The following is a 16,073-nucleotide window of genomic DNA, read 5'->3' as shown; positions in this document are numbered from 1 at the left end:
TTTTTTGGTTATGTTACTTTATCTGTGTTTAGCAAAATTATTACACAACCAGTCAATTGTGTTATTCTGTGTTCAGATAGTTTTCAGTAGATTTTCGTGATTAATTCAGCCTGGCAACAGTTACAAAAAGCAACCACAAAGCTGGTCCTAAAAATATCAGAACAGTTCCAGTCTCAGCTTAACGAGTGTGTCCAGCTGGTTAAAGACTTGACTGAGTTCAAACACCTTGAATTCCCTAATGCCCTCTTCCCAGCAGATGTCTTAGCTGTAGGCACTGAGTAGCCCAGGGCAGTTATTTTACCCTGTTGGATGGATTTTACTCAAATCCAATGACTGCAGGCTCCTTCAGTGCAGAGGTGGAGAGTTCTGCTGAGAAAAGGGGAACTGCATGCCAGGAATCAAATCCCACATAAACAATAGCTTTCACCTCTGCTCAATATGTGCACGGAGTCTGACAGCAATCATTAGGATTGTATATATATCAACACCACCAGATGCCTCGTCCTCACCGGAGTCAGAAAACTCTACACTAACTTCCTCTGTCCATGGCTAGATTCCTGTTCATTACAGAGTCAAAACACATCCAGCAAACACAGTTTTGAAGCCTTTTTTAAAGGTAGGGTAGGCGATTTCATAGAGGCTAAAAATAGTATGCTAGCTTTGAAAGCACAAGATCCGACCCTCCCTGCAAATCACTCTCCAAAGCCATACCTCCTCTAAAACACATGAATTTGCACAGGCAGACCAGAGGCTAACCGGCAACACGATGAGAGACGGTGGTGGTGGAGGGTTGAAGGTAATGATGGCAGATTACCTAATGGCTCATTCGCTGGTGAGAAAAAAACATTACAGTACAAAGCAGATAATACAGGAATAACACCTTCCATTCTTGATCGGTCTGCGCAATGGAACGTGCCGATTACGTATATGTGCGCAAATATGGTGCGTTGAAGTATGCAAATACATAACAATGACAGGTAGGTAGGACAGCCCTCAGACTGAGCCTTTGTAACTGCTATTGGAATGTGTACAGACTTTCAACAAGCACAACAAATAAATGTTTTTGAACTGAATCACCTACCCTGCTTTTTAGCCTTGCATGAGCCTGTCCCAAACTGCACTTTATATGGACTCCTAGCTTTTCCTTATGGATGTCTATGGCCCTGTCCCAAATGGCACCCTAAGCTCTTGTGGTCTTCTTCAAACTCCAGATTTTGTGACGTAATGCTGATTTGACTGCTGGGTACAACGTCAAGGTGGGCCCAGATTAATTATGCATTGAGGGGACATGGAAGCCGCAAAGGGCTGATAATGAATTATAATGATAATGGCTCACGGGGGCCATTGTGAGTGCACAAGGGCATATTAAACGAGCCATTTGGTACAGTCCATGACTCTTTAGGTACCCCTTTGTCATTTATGCTTGCTAAGGGTGCTCAAAAGTGCCTTCATATGGCCACAATGAACATTTGGCATTACATCACCAAAATGTGGACATGGATGAGGAACACAGGGACCGAAGGTGCCATTTTGGAAAGGGAATGTCCTGATGAAGCTAACAAAACATGTTGGAATCAGGGGTTCATGAACAAAAAGTGCATTTACCATCCCTTGATATTTCCAGAGGTAATTGGTGATGCTTTCTGAACATGTAAGTGATATACAGGCAAGTAAATAAACTATGATTAAGAAAATCAGCATTAAACAAAGACTATTTATATCAACACAAACATGAACATTAAGTTTCAATACAGTTTTTTTTTTTCTTTATTCTGTTTACGAGTATTACAGACTCTTTGTACAAACTACAGCATATAAAAAGTGTGTCCTTATAAAACATTGCCTTGCTCTTCTTGGTCTGGCACAAAACCAGCATCCTGGCAAAAACATCATTTGATATCATGCCAAAGGTCATATCACTTCCTCTCAATAAATCAATGCTCCTGCAGAGATGAGAAGAGGCGTGTTCCACACATCATCTGGTGGCTTTTCCATTCTCATGAACATCCATCCTAATAAAGAAAACACAGTGAGTAAACAAAAAAATGACTGATTAATGTGAACACAGTGAGACGAACAGTGAGATCAACACACCCATTTTCTTCTTTCAGATGTTGGTAAAGTTCAGCCTTGTTATTGACTGAACTTAATCTTCCTGCAAACTCCTGATGCTTCCTGGAGTTGGCTTGAGTGATTCTATTAGTCCAAAGGGTAAGTAGAGACACAGGACCTGCAAAAGAAGAGACCATATTTTACATCTGTTTGTATTTGTAATAGATCTGATTGGCTGCTGTACCTAATAATGTCACATTCTGACTTGCCTGTTTATTCACTTGGGAGGACGACCTTTCTGACTTGGCTTGTAGGAGCTAATCCTGACCATAAAATGATGCCGTGCTGTACAAGTAACTTGACTGTTCTGACGTAGTTGACACTTCTTTTACCAGTTTTCTCGTTAACAAGTATGAGTGTTAAAAACATCATGAATGTCCCCACATAGGAATCTCAAGGTGTGTATATCACAGCACTTCACACAAAGCATGTATCACCATTGTAAACTGGACCAGGAGCAGCCGCTGGATTTAAGTGTGTGTATTCTATTAGCAGAACATGTTGTTGATCTCACACTGTATCTTATAAAGCTAGGTTTAGGCTTTTAGATTAGATGCATTCATACATCACAAGAGAGGATTGATTTTACAATAAAACATAAATGTGAACCTTTAGATTTCTCTGGAGGCTGTTGCTCCTCTGGAGCTAAGCGTGGTTTCTTGTTCAGGGGCTCTGGAGAATCTGGTGAATCTTTGATGATCTCGCATTCACTCTGTTCATCCTTCTCTCGCTCCACTACTCCCTTCAGCCTGGAGGAGGAAAAAGGACACATACATTAGAAATACACAGATCGGGAAATCCACAGTCATTAATCTACAAGCTGCAGCTTGTGAATGTCAGCATCTTGTTCACTCACACCAACCTCTCGGAGTCTGTGGTCCAGCTCTTCTCCTCTGTGTCCTTGCCATTTTTCTCAGTTTTGTCCTCTTTGTCCTCTCTCTTTCTTCCCCTTTTTTTCCTTTCCTCCTCCTCGGGTGGTTTGCTCCGGCAAGCACTGATGCACTCCAGCACACGCTGGTGCCGCTCACTGGTGCCCACATGTGCCTTTACCAACGTCTCCAACTCATTCCACATGATTCGATACTGCTCATCACTATTATATAAAAATATCAGCATCAACATACATAGCAAACGTATTGGCAAACTATTAAAATCTCCATTATGGTTAACATGCTGCAGGCAGCAGATAGCAAGGCAGCTCACTAGGTTTTGAACCAAAGCCACACAGCAAGTCAAAATGGAAACCTTTAGATTGAATCTTGATGTCATATTCTCACCGTTTGGGTCCTTTTCCTCTGGAGCCTACAGTTGAGATTGGCAGAGGGTCACTCTTCCTCTCCATATCAACAAGATTATAGACGGTTTTCTGACAGGTCAGCACATCTTCATCTGTTAGAGTGTCCTTCACTATGAGGTTGGCTAATGGTACCACCTGAAATATACACAAAAATTATCCCAATACCCAAAAATGCACGCACAAAATACAACCTCATGACCCCCCAACTCCTGTTTTGAAAAAAAAATTCAAAACAGGATTTCATTGCAGAAAAGAAATACTCTGATTAAGCGCTTAAGCATTAGGATTGATTCACAACCTTTTTTGACTTGAAGGCCACCATATATCACATTAACAGAACTATATATTTATTAACCACAATGAATTTTGCGAATCAATTAGTTAGGTAGGGAGGGAGGATATAATTTCAGTTTATCTTGATTTCGTTTAATGGGATAGCTAGTTCACCCCAAAAAAATTAAAATTCTGTCATTATTACTCATTAAATAGTCATTATTTTTGTTTTCTTTGCGCACAAAAAGTATTCTCGTAGCTTCATCACATTACGGTTGAACCCCTGATGTCATATGGACTATTTTAACAATGTCCTTACTACCTTTCTGGGCCTTGAACATGTCAGTTGTGTTGCTGTCTACGCAGCATCAGAAAGCTCTCAGATTTCATCAAAAATATCTAAAATTGTGTTCCGAAGATGAGCAAAGGTCTTACTGGTTTGGAACAAAATTAGGGTGAGTAATTAATGACAGCATTTTTACTTTTGGGTGAACTATCTCTTTAGGCATTTTAAGTTAGATCATTAATATTAATATTAAATGTAAAAATTATTAAGACGACTTGTATTATTAATATACTAGAATAAAGCAACTCATCTTGCATCCTCCTTGAAAGTTTGTGGAGGCCCCATAGTGGCTGAGAACCATAGATTAAGATTGTGTCCCTCACCGCCTGCATGTTGAAGATGGTAGTCTGGGAGATGATCATTGGCCAGTATCTTGTGTGTCGTTCGAGTTGTGATTTGGCTCTCTCGACTGGAGTTCTGCTTGCTGCATCTATCATTGAGTCTGGGAATGGTGTCAGACGATTCTCACGCATAAACTCACCAAAGTCCTGCAGACAAATATTAACAAGATTTAATCTGCAGCCATACACAGGAAATATAATTGTATCCCTATACAATGCTGCTGCAATTTCTGTAATTACAAGGAGACAATTTTCTATTAGGGTATCAACGTCCTCAATGGATCCATTTATGGCTTTGCTGTAGTGAACCGTGAAATGCTTCACCACTACTAATGTACCTCTATAACTATGTTTAACAGTTTAAGCATCTGCCGTTTTGCTTGTTAGTTCATAAAGCAAGTTGCAATCACACGTTTGTAGCTTGGAACATCGTAATTATGGTAATGATAGGGATGCAGCTAAAGTCTAGGAAGTCAGGCAGCGCTTGTTGAGCTTACGGTGATGCGGTAATCAGTCACTCGTCCACCGCAGCCCTCGCTGATGGAGGGTGGATCCTCTAGTGTAGAGCGTGTGCTGTTCAGAACATGCAGAAAAATTTCTCCTCCATGGCTGCTCAACATGTGACTGATGACCTTTGACCCTGACTTGCGAGGCTGCTCTAGCAGCACAGAGCGACCTGAGAAGACACCAGACAAAAGATACAAAACTGCATGTACTTCCATAGTTTCATATCACTGAGCCTCTCTCTGTCTCGGTTACCAAAAGTGAAACAGAGTATATTCAATAAGAAAAAAATGAATGCTGGAACAAAGGACTGTGCACACTCACCATTCAACAGGAAGTTGGTAAGGCAGGAAGATGGCCTGCTGTTAACGTCTACCGGAGAAATGCGATAGGCCCCTGTGCAGTAATGCAGTTCTGTAAAAAGAAAAAAGAAAATCAAGAATCGGTCATATGAAAGAAAGAAGAAAACTTCTCCCAGAGTTCCACTCACCTACACTGTTGGTGCGTGGAGTGCACCATTTGAGAGTGACAGTTTCCTTCAGCCCACTGTCTCTGCTGGTGCTGCCGGCCATGTGCAAATCACCTACACATCAAACATGCAAAACATGACAGAACCATGAATAACATTCATCTAAACGTCTCATTTCACATTCCACAAAAGTGTTGGATTTATGTTGAACTCTCCCTTTAATCAAATCCATTGAGTTTATATAGGTAATTATGTTATTTTACATTTTTATATAGTTGTATGCAAAAAAAAGTCTCATAAAACACTTTTCTTGCATCACACTAGTTTTGCTGTAGTGTAATTTGAAATTGAAAATTCTCAATTTTTAATTATTAAAAATTGTTTGTGTTGTTACACAAACAATTTTTGTTAAAATGTTGTTACAACATGGTAATAATGATAACATGAAATGTGAAAATGTATATTCACATTTTTCGTGCACTGTAAGGGTTAAGAACATTTGCTGTGGTCTAATGTCCAAATGCTTTATGCAGTGAAATGAAGGCTGTGTTGAATTATTGATGCAAGGGAATGATCACTCACCACTCTTAATAAATTCCATATGCGCATCTCGATGGTGCAGAAGCTCAACGTCATAATTTGCTGAAGTGTTAGCATGCTGCTCCTCCTTTACACACACACACGGACACATACACACACACATCAGCAGCTGGGCCTCTACACTACTAAAACACCACAATCTACTGCTGCTTTCATGTTTGAAGAGCACAGATTATAACATAACTGTGCCCTCACAGATCTAATGTCCATAAAGGCCTCGGAGTCTCCCAGCTGGTTCATATGCAGTGGAGATCAGAGGCTGTAAGCTACAAATAGAGCTTACGCACATTAAAAACAGGAGAAGACAGGAGAAGGACGGAGGGAAAACAGAGAAGGGTGGACTCCATGGGGCAGGACGGTTCATCCTGGGCTCACTGGTCTCAAACACACATCCTAAAACTACTGTGTGCTTCTGCAGCTTTTAAAAACACAAGCAACCATAACAAGAAAACACACTTTACATCCGGCCACACCCAGCCAGGGCAAGATACATCACCCAAAAAAGAGAAAGAGAAAGAGAAAGAGAAAGCGAAAGAGAAAGAGAGAGAGAGAGAGAGAGAGAGAGAGAGAGAGAGAGAGAGAGAGATCACCCCGATAGAGAGGACGTCTGGGGCTGAAAGGGGTGCTAGAGGGACAGTTCTCCATCCAGCTGGTTGCTAATCATACATCATACAGGATCTACACTCCTGGGAGAGCATGCAAAACCTTTTTAATTATACTAAAGTCAACATGAAATGGCATTCGCAACCCATTTTACTTCCTTAATGTGACAAGTTTTAGAGTGAAAATGATTATTAATAAAGATAAAAAGGTGTGGGACCTGGTTTTATATGTTATGAATTAATTAGATGATAAAAAGTGGATTTAAATCACTGTGATCCAAATGAATCGGTTCTTTTTAATCAAAAACTCCTATGAACCAATCAGAATGGTTTGTAAATTAATTTGACTCACTGAATCACAAATTATAGCAAAACAGTGTCTGTGAACAATTTCTGTTCAAATCTATAATTATTTGGCAACAGACGGCTGAGAACAATAAATGTAAAAACAATGTGTGTGTATCCTGTTTGTATTTATTATGTATATGTAAACACAGATGCATGTATGTTTAAGAAAAAATAAAAACATTAGGTTAATATATTAAATATTTATAAATTATATAAATTATTTGAATATAAATATATACATGTAAATACATGTGTGTGAAAAAATATATTTATATCTCTTCGTTAAATGCATTTTTTTATCTGCTGTTATTGAACACTAACCAACAATTACTTACTACACTGATTACTGGCAAGATTTTAGAAAGTCTGCAATGCCTACAACATCAGCCAAAAGTGATGAAAATTGAAAAGGAAAATCGTTTTAAGATGGAGTAACATTCCAAAAAGTTTAATGAGATAAACATATATTTTTCTGTAATTATGTGCATAATAAGGCCAGGAATGTTCATTAAGAAAGTAAATAGGATCAATTTTGATATGTTTATGTTGACTTCAGTTTTACATTAAATAAATTAAATAATAGTATACAATTAAATAAACTTGTTTAAATAAACTGTACACATTACAACAGTCTTATAAAAGATACAGTCAGATAAACGTATTAAGATGCGTTTAGGAAAAAGCTTTTAAAAGTAGTACAGCCTAATTAAATGAAAGCTCTTTAAAGCTCCCATTAATGATCAGAGATTAGCAAGAGCTGGATGAGAGGGCGGGGTTTTGATCTGGATAAGTAATAGTAGCTCTTGTAAAGTACTGACCTGCTCACAGACATTTAATGTAGGCTAGCAAAACAAACAATAAACCATGAAAACAGCAGCTGTGTAAGCAACCGATACAGTGCAAACAAGTGATGAAGAGAGGAAGAGAGAGACAGGCAGAGAGGAAGGTGTTTGACAGTAAGACTGACCTTCATGGGGATGTTTGTGATGGTGGTGGAGGCCAAATCAAAGTGCTGCTGAACCAGCACATTCAATTTACAGGCTAGATACCGTCCAGCTCGCACACTGTGAACCTCGCTGCGCAACACTGACGAGAGCTGCACACACACAAAACAGACCAAAAATAAAAACATTTTCAATATATTTTTTAACACTGAACATGTAATAAATAACATAATGGCAAGTGTAATAAGACATTTACTGCTGCTTTCATGCTAGGAAAGTAGTGTTAGGAATCAAACACCGGTCTGTTTTATTTTTAATATTTATTGTTTCATAACAAATGTTATAATTCATTTCAGAGCTGATTGGTTTGATTGAAAGCTCAGAACTCAGAAAAGCTCAGATAATTTTTTTTTATTCCTACGGAAATCCCAATGGAAAGTCATTTTCATTTATAGCAGAAATTAAGAAAAAGATGCTACCTCTTTCTTTTGCCGATCTGAGACCAGAGTCTCTTCACCTTGAGGATAGATGTGAACCAGCACAAGCTCACACTGCTGAATTGGCATCAGTCTGCACAGTAAAAACATATAACAGTAAGAATATGAGCATGTTAATGGCAAGAGAATAAAAAGAAATCAAAACTGACCTGTCAGATCCTGCTGCCCGTTTGTTTTGCTCCTGAATGGTTTCCAGCACACAGTCCTCCAGCATTCTGACATGGGTGTCACTAAAAGAAGAGGACAGAGAAAGAAATTTGTAGTGAACCAGGGGGAAAGATGCATTTTTTATTATTATCAATGGAAAAAAAAGTTTCTGCTTTTTAATATTTTTGTAAAAACCATGACACTTTTTTTTCAGGATTATTTGATATAGGAAGTTTAAATGAACAGTATTTATTTAAAATAAAGATATTCTGTAATACTTTAAATGTGTAACTGTCACTTTTTTATTTAGTTCAATGCTTAATATGTAAAAAAATATTTTAGTTCTCACCTTTTGGCATTGGTGAGACAAATAATGCGCCCCCTGTTGGCCACTCTGTCAGCTGTGTCCATCAGAGCGGTACGAAACTCATGCTGATATTCTGTGATCTTACACAGTGATTCCACAGCTGCCACCAGCCCGTGTAGGACACTGCAGCATTCAGGATCCTGGCGAGGGTTTGGAGGCCCAACAGCTGCCAAAGCTGCCATCAGCTAATCAAACACCACATACACTTAACATTAGCTCAACACAATGCTCAGATTACTTGGGTACAAAAAGGGTGTGTGATATGGATGCGCAGAGTGACAGATGTGCGTTTTACCTCATGTGTGCTCTGGTGCTCCTGCTTCCAGCTATTCAAGATGTGAACCTCAGAATCACTCACAATGTAGTTTATCTGAGAAACATTAAAGGAATAGTTTACCCCCCCCAAAATTGAATTGTGCCAATATTTACTTACCCACATTTATTTCTTAAATTCTATGCCGTTTTTTCCCCCATGGAACATTTTTGAAGAATTTTCACACAACTCTTTAGAGTTTTTTTCCATAGCAAATAGTTCATATTAGGGTTGGGTTAACAATAAAAATTCAATGATTTTGATCACTTAACTTGTTAGTGATCCCATGTATCATGTTTGAATTAATATTTCTCATCATATGTTTATATTATACATTAGTCAACATTTGAAGTGGATCAAAACCTTTCACCAAAATGCATTCTTGATGAACTTTTTTTTTATCCACTTCAAATTTTGACTACTGTATGTGACACTTGTTAATTTTAACCTTTAATATTATAGTAATGTACCAGTTTAACACGTTGTTTACAGCAATACTTGAGAGATTATTTTCTTTTAGAAAAATTGACAGCTGACTGCCACCATATACACAAGTGAATCAGTGCTGAATCGAATCAAAACGAATAAAGAGAGCTGTGAATCAGAATCAAATTCGTGAAATCTGTGTCAATACTAGTTAATAGTTTATAGTTAATACACCGATTACCAGCTTCAGTTTCCATACACTCACCAGTTTATTGGTGGGGTAAATATCGTACAGGATCCGGCAGTACTCCATGGAGCACTCAATCGCACACGTCCAGAGAGATTTGGACACTGGAGCCAGAGGAATCACACCCTGTGAACGGCTTTTGGTCAGCATGTCACATTCAATCAGCTGCCGGCTGGTCTCTGCCATGTACGGGCAGTGATCGACCACAAAAGCCGTCTTGTGTGAAACTGAGAACATCCTCATCCTGGACTGTGAAAAATACAAGAGGCACTTTGAATATATGGCTATATGGCAGGAGTAAGTTAGCCAACCCTGCTCTGGAAAAGGTTGTCAACATTACTTTCTGGAAAGATGTATTTGGTGTAACATAAAAAGTAAATAATAAAGTAATATAATAGTTAAGTAACAAAGAGTTGACAAGGGTTATTCAATTAATCATAATTAGTTAGAAAATATCAGTTGTTATTTTGTCACCTGTGTGTCACAGAAATGCAGCTAGCTTTAGCTTGCTAGCCTGCTAGTTTTCCATCAATGGATATTTCGCACTCAGTAAGACCACTCGCATAGAAAATGTTGGTATATAATTGTATTGGGAAAAAAATATATTCGAAAACAAATGACAGAAAGATTAAAAACTAAACGGAACAATGCGGTAACTAACAGCCTGACAGGAGCAAAATAAAAGCGCAAGGGACATAAAACGCCGTTACTCACATCCGTCCGTCAGGGAAATTCCGCCCTGTGAACTCAAATAAAACGGTCCTAGTGCAAAATGACATCCCTGACAGATTCATTTCAGGCCAAGTAGTAAAAATAAAATTGTATTTAAATATTATAGACTGTTAAAATATTGTACTATAATAAAGAAATAAGTCCGTGCTCTGTCCATACACAGAAACAGTGCTGATGTATGTCAGATCAAATAAACACTTGCAATCCTGAAGTAATATTTGCCTTTGTGATTTGAGCTAACAACAAGACAGATGATCCTGAGTGACCATAAAGTGCACTTTTGAGATTAATGTGACAAATATATATACAAATATAACATAGTCCTCATATGGCTCAAAGGCGAATCCAGTGAGATGATGACAGTGTGTGTGACTCTCTACAAACAATAAAGCTGCGTTTAGCTATTTACTTCAAAAGCCGCGATTTTTCCACCTCTTTGCTGAAGAATTATAATGTAGCAATCTAGTATTTTGGCTATTTTATTAATAAAAGTTTTTTTCTAGCGCACCCTGCTGGAAAAACTAAAACAATAGACACCATCACAAAATTTGTAATGGTTTTGGTTATGAAGGGAATTGAATTTGGTTTTTAATGGAAACTGTAATGGACCCTGTGATTTTCTGCCGGTAATTGATCCCCTTCTATAATGGTGGCTGTTAAAACCATTAAATCCTAATGGAATATGTGCCAAAACACACTACAGAAAATCATTTTTAATAGTTTTAATGGTTAAAAGTTGATGCTTTGTAATGTTTGTTATGGTATTTGTAGTGGAAACCATAAAAATTTCTGTGATGGTTTCTATTGTTTATTTATTTATTTTCCAGCAGGATGGAAACTCCAACCTCTCTCTTTCTCTCAATTCAATTCAAGTTGGCTTTATTGGCATGCCTCTCACAGTAAATTATGTTCTTTCCAAAGCATTGACATATTAAACAAAATAAGAATAGATCTATAAATCAGTAAGTAAATAATTACTTTTTTGAAACGAAACAAACAAAAAAAAAAAGAGAAGAAAAAAATGACTTTGTAAAAAATGTGTAGATGTAAAATAAATAAATAAACAAACAAATAAATGAATAAAAATGCTTTAGTTTTGTCCACTTAGTTTGGTTTAGTGACATGCTGATACATATTCTGCTGCTGTTGCAATCATGCTGGAGTTTTCCCCTAAAATATGACTTTCTGCGTTTGGTAAAGCCATAAAATATTGTTGTATTTGGAATTTAGTGAAATATGCAGTAGGAAATGTTCCTCTGTTTCCACCTCTTTCTGTGAGCACAGTATAAACACATTCTCTGTTCTTGTGGCTGCCATCTCTGTCTATGCCGTCCTCTCTCTACAGCCAGACAGTGATCAACCAGTCTGTATTTTGTTATTGTCTTTCTCAATTTGTGCTCTTTTACACAGCTTAGGTATTCTGCTGCTTTGTCGTCTCTTTTCAGGTGTAAATAGAACATCTTTTTTTGTAATAAAGCAGACTCTTTCCAGTAGTTAATGTAATTTTGTTTTTGTAATTGTATTATTTGGTGGGGCCGTATTGTGCTGTTCTGGTTTAGCCTAGGTGTAATTTCAGAACGAGCTGTAAAAGGGCGCTTCAATCTGCTCCTGTCACTGGAGGGCTTCATCCTGCTGTGAGCTCGGATCACTGCATTTAGGTGCTGGTAGAATTTCAGGGCTCTTTTTTTTATGTTAATTAACAATGGGTATTGTCCTAATTCAGCTATACACTAATTGTTTAGGGTTACTCTGTTTACTTTTAAGATTCACTTTAATGCATGCCCAACAAAATTACCACTGTGATAGCAGACCCACATATCCAAAAGAGCATTTCTCCTTTTCTCACAATCAGGACTGTCAGTTGAAAAACTAAATCCTCTGTCCATCCGGCTGCAGGCTTGGAGAGCCATCCCAGATGTGTCAGGTTGGGTTGTAAAAATCATAGATTTTTGAGGTGGCTCGCAGGCCACCTCACTTCAGAGGTATTATTCAAACTTCAGTACAGGACAACGATGCTCATGTTCTCTGGGCTGAAGTACAAACTTGCTTGCAAAAGGAGCTGTAGAGAAAGTTCATCCAGTGAACAGCGAGCTACTTCCTCATTCCCAAGATAGGGTCAAGCCCATTCTCTATCTCAGGCACCTAAACCACACGCAGATTTGTCCCGGTGTATGGTCCTTATGTGAAAGATGCGTACTTTCACATCCAAATGGCCCCTCATCACAGACTGTTCTTGAGATTTGAGGGGGTGGCTTATCAGTATACAGTTTTTCCATTCCTCAGACAGGTCAAGGAAGTCAGATGTTCAGTTCTCCTGGTGGCCCCACTCTAGAGGAATCAGACGTGGTACCTCAAGATGATTCAGCTGCTATCGGCAGCCCCTTGGCTGATACCATTGAGGAGAGACCTCCTCTCACAGGCGATAGGAACGATTTGGCATCCCCGGCCGGAACTGTGGAGACTGCCTGCCGGCCATTCGGCAAAGACGACCTAGTTGTTAAATTTCTGAGGGGAGCTCGGAGGTTAAACCTGCCTTATCCTCACTCTGTGCCGACTTGGGACTTATCTATAGTCCTTAGGGCCCTACAGGGTCCTCCCTTTGAGCCACTCCAGTTGGCTGACTTGCAGCGCCTGTCGCTTAAGACCACGCTCATTTTGGCTTTAAATTGGTCAAACGAGTAGGTCATTTGCAAGCACTGTCAGTCAGTGCTTCATGCCTTGAGTTTGTGCCTAACGGCCCCTTGGTTTGAAGTTGTCCTCAAACCAAGACATGGCTATATGTAAGGTGCTCTCAACCCTGTTTAGAGCAGAAGTTATTACCCTTCTAGCTCTTCCTAGTTCGGAGGACGAGCAGGGTCCCAATCCACTCATACACTCTTAGAGTGTATGTAGAGTGCTCTGACCCATGTCGGCAATCAGAACAGCTCTTTGTATGCTTCGGGGGCCACTCTAAAGGGCTGTTGTTTATGAAACAGCAAATATCTCATTGGATAGTCGACACTATAGCCCTGGCTTATGTCACAGTGGGTTTGCAATGCCCTATTAGGGTAAGGGCCCACTACACTCGTGAAATGGCCTACTCTTGGGCTTGGTCCATTGGGATCTCTATTGGTGACAATTGTGCTGCTGCCGGCTGGTCATCACAGTCAAATTTTGCAAGGTTCTATAACTAGCTCCCTGCACTCCAGGCACGGATTTTGTCTGCTTAATTCTATGAGCGGAGGAGGTTTTTGCTATGTAGCCCCCAGCAAGCTCAGCTCGGGACCCTTTCAGGCTTATGCTTCTGAGGGGCCCTCATTTCGGGCACTCCGGGGATGAGCATTTTGGTTCTGCAAATACTTATAGCATGGCACTATTGGATGCATTCCCCACATGCGTTCTACTCAGCAGGAGAGACCGTTCAAAAGGGAATGCTCCGATTACTACTGTAACCTCGGTTCCCTGAGATAAGGGAATGAGCATTGCGTAGGTTGCTGTGCTATAAGTCTCCACGCGAGTCTATCGCTGTCGCTGACAGTCGAAAAATTCTGCCGAATTTCACTCTGAGCCAACTTACAGTATCTCACAGAAGTGAGTGCACCCCTCACATTTTTGTAAATATTTTATTATATCTTTTCATGTGACAGCACTGAAGAAATGACACTTTGCTACAATATAAAGTAGTGAGTGTACAGCTTGTATAACAGTGTAAATTTGCTGTCCCCTCAAAATAACTCAACAGACAGCCATTAATGTCTAAACCGCTGGCCACAAAAGTGAGTACACCCTAAGTGAAAATGTCCAAATTGGGCCCAATTAGCCATTTTCTCTCCCCGGTGTCATGTGACTTGTTAGTGTTACAAGGACTCAGGTGTGAATGGGAAGCAGGTGTATTAAATTTGGTGTTATCGCTCTCACTCTCTCATACTGGTCACTGGAAGTTCAACATGGCACCTCAGAACTCTCTGAGGATCTGAAAAAAAGAATTGTTGCTCTACATAAAGATGGCATAGGCTATAAGAAGATTGCCAAGACCCTGAAACTGAGCTGCAGCACGGTGGCCAAGACCATACATTTCAGCAGTGGATGCGTTTGTGGCTCGTTATTACAATGATAATGGTACGTACTGCTTTTTTATTCTGCATGTTTTTATGTGTACTGCTTACACAAATGTAGCAAATACATTCCTTATAAGCTTTCCATCGAAAAACAGCGATCTGTCGCCGATGCTTGAGGCTTAGACCTTCAGAATGATATATAGTTTGTCAAGATTAACTTTGTCCCGTTTCATTTATTCTATTAGAAAACAATGACACATGCAAACAAAGAGCGTTCAGTGTGCCCAAGCTCTGGCAAAGGTTAACAGGTTAACAGGACAGATTCCACTCAGAACAGGCCTCGCCATGGTCGACCAAAGAAGTTGAGTGCACCTGCTCAGCGTCATATCCAGAGGTTGTGTTTGGGAAATAGACGTATGAGTGCTGCCAGCATTGCTGCAGAGCTGCCTGTCAGTGCTCAGACCATACGCCGCACACTGCATCAAATTGGTCTGCATGGCTGTCGTCCCAGAAGGAAGTCTCTTCTAAAAACGATGCACAAGAAAGCCTGCAAACAGTTTGCTGAAGACAAGCAGACTAAGGACTTGGATTACTGGAACCTGTGGTCTGATGAGACCAAGATAAATTTATTTGGTTCAGATGGTGTCAAGCGTGTGTGGCGGCAACCAGGTGAGGTGTACAAAGACAAGTGTGTCTTGCCTACAGTCGAGCATGGTGGTGGGAGTGTCATGGTCTGGGGCTGCATGAGTGCTGCCGGCACTGTGGAGCTACAGTTCATTGAGGGAACCATGAATGCCAACATGTACTGTGACATACTGAAGCGGCGCATGATCCCCTCCCTTCGGAGACTGGCAGTATTCCAACATGATAACGACCCCAAACACACCACCAAGACACTGAGGGTAAAGGTGATGGACTGGCCAAGCATGTCTCCAGACCTAATCCCTATTGAGCATCTGTGGGGCATCCTCAAACGGAAGGTGGAGGAGCGCAAGGTCTCTAACATCCACCAGCTCTGTGATGTCATCATGGAGGAGTGGAAGAGGACTCCAGTGGCAACCTGTGAAGCTCTGGTGAACTCCATGCCCAAGAGGGTTAAGGCAGTGCTGGAAAATAATGGTGGCCACACATATTGACACTTTGGGCCCAATTTGGACATTTTCACTTAGGGGTGTGCTCACTTTTAGTCTGCTTGTCATGGGAAGTCGTGGCCTAATGGTTACAGAGTCGGACTCCTAATCCAAAAGGTTGCGAGTTCAAGTCTCAGGTCTGGCGGGAATTGTAGGTGGGGGGAGTGAACGTACAGTGCTCTCTCCACCCTCAATACCACGACTTAGGTGCCTTTGAGCAAGTATGGGATTCCGAGTATGGGTTACCATACTTGGTCGTATGTCACGTCACTTTCACTTTTGTGGCCAGCGGTTTAGACATTAATGGCTGTGTGCTGAGTTATTTTGAGGGGACAGCAAGT

At 40.1% G+C, this 16,073-nt stretch overlaps 1 protein-coding gene across 2 annotated transcripts; it reads right to left on the bottom strand.

Annotated features, from left to right (window-relative positions):
• Nucleotides 1-6: 6 nt before the first annotated feature.
• LOC306858833 (integrator complex subunit 13-like) lies at nt 7-10,745 on the bottom strand. Of its 2 annotated transcripts, none has more exons than XM_079399589.1 (17): nt 10,308-10,745; nt 9,852-10,082; nt 9,143-9,217; nt 8,830-9,032; nt 8,483-8,563; nt 8,316-8,406; nt 7,860-7,988; nt 5,925-6,009; nt 5,364-5,456; nt 5,198-5,287; nt 4,867-5,045; nt 4,352-4,516; nt 3,390-3,544; nt 2,975-3,205; nt 2,722-2,861; nt 2,095-2,230; nt 7-2,012 (listed from the first exon to the last, which is right to left on the bottom strand). In XM_079399589.1, exons 2-17 carry the CDS (start codon nt 10,074-10,076, stop codon nt 1,976-1,978), a joined length of 2,115 nt encoding a protein of 704 aa, XP_079255715.1. In that variant the 5' UTR covers nt 10,077-10,082; nt 10,308-10,745; the 3' UTR covers nt 7-1,975. The 2 variants fall into 2 exon arrangements, with proteins under 2 accessions (XP_079255715.1, XP_079255714.1); XM_079399588.1 differs by having other exon boundaries at nt 2,969-3,205; nt 10,308-10,582.
• Nucleotides 10,746-16,073: the final 5,328 nt, after the last annotated feature.

The sequence above is a fragment of the Barbus barbus genome (genome assembly GCF_936440315.1).
Source record: "Barbus barbus genome assembly, chromosome: 39".
In the NCBI taxonomy this organism is placed as follows: Eukaryota; Metazoa; Chordata; class Actinopteri; order Cypriniformes; family Cyprinidae; genus Barbus; species Barbus barbus.
The sequence above is the reverse complement of the archived record's forward strand: the minus strand, read 5'-3'. Positions and strand labels throughout refer to the sequence as shown.

Coding starts and splice junctions, on each gene's coding strand:
- LOC306858833 (XM_079399588.1), bottom strand. CDS start 10,076: ATGAGGATGTTCTCAGTTTCACACAAGACGGCTTTTGTGGTCGATCAC. Junction 8,564..8,829: donor TGTCTCACCAATGCCAAAAG/GTGAGAACTAAA, acceptor CTCTTCTTTTAG/TGACACCCATGTCAGAATGC. Junction 3,206..3,389: donor AGAGGAAAAGGACCCAAACG/GTGAGAATATGA, acceptor TTTATATAATAG/TGATGAGCAGTATCGAATCA.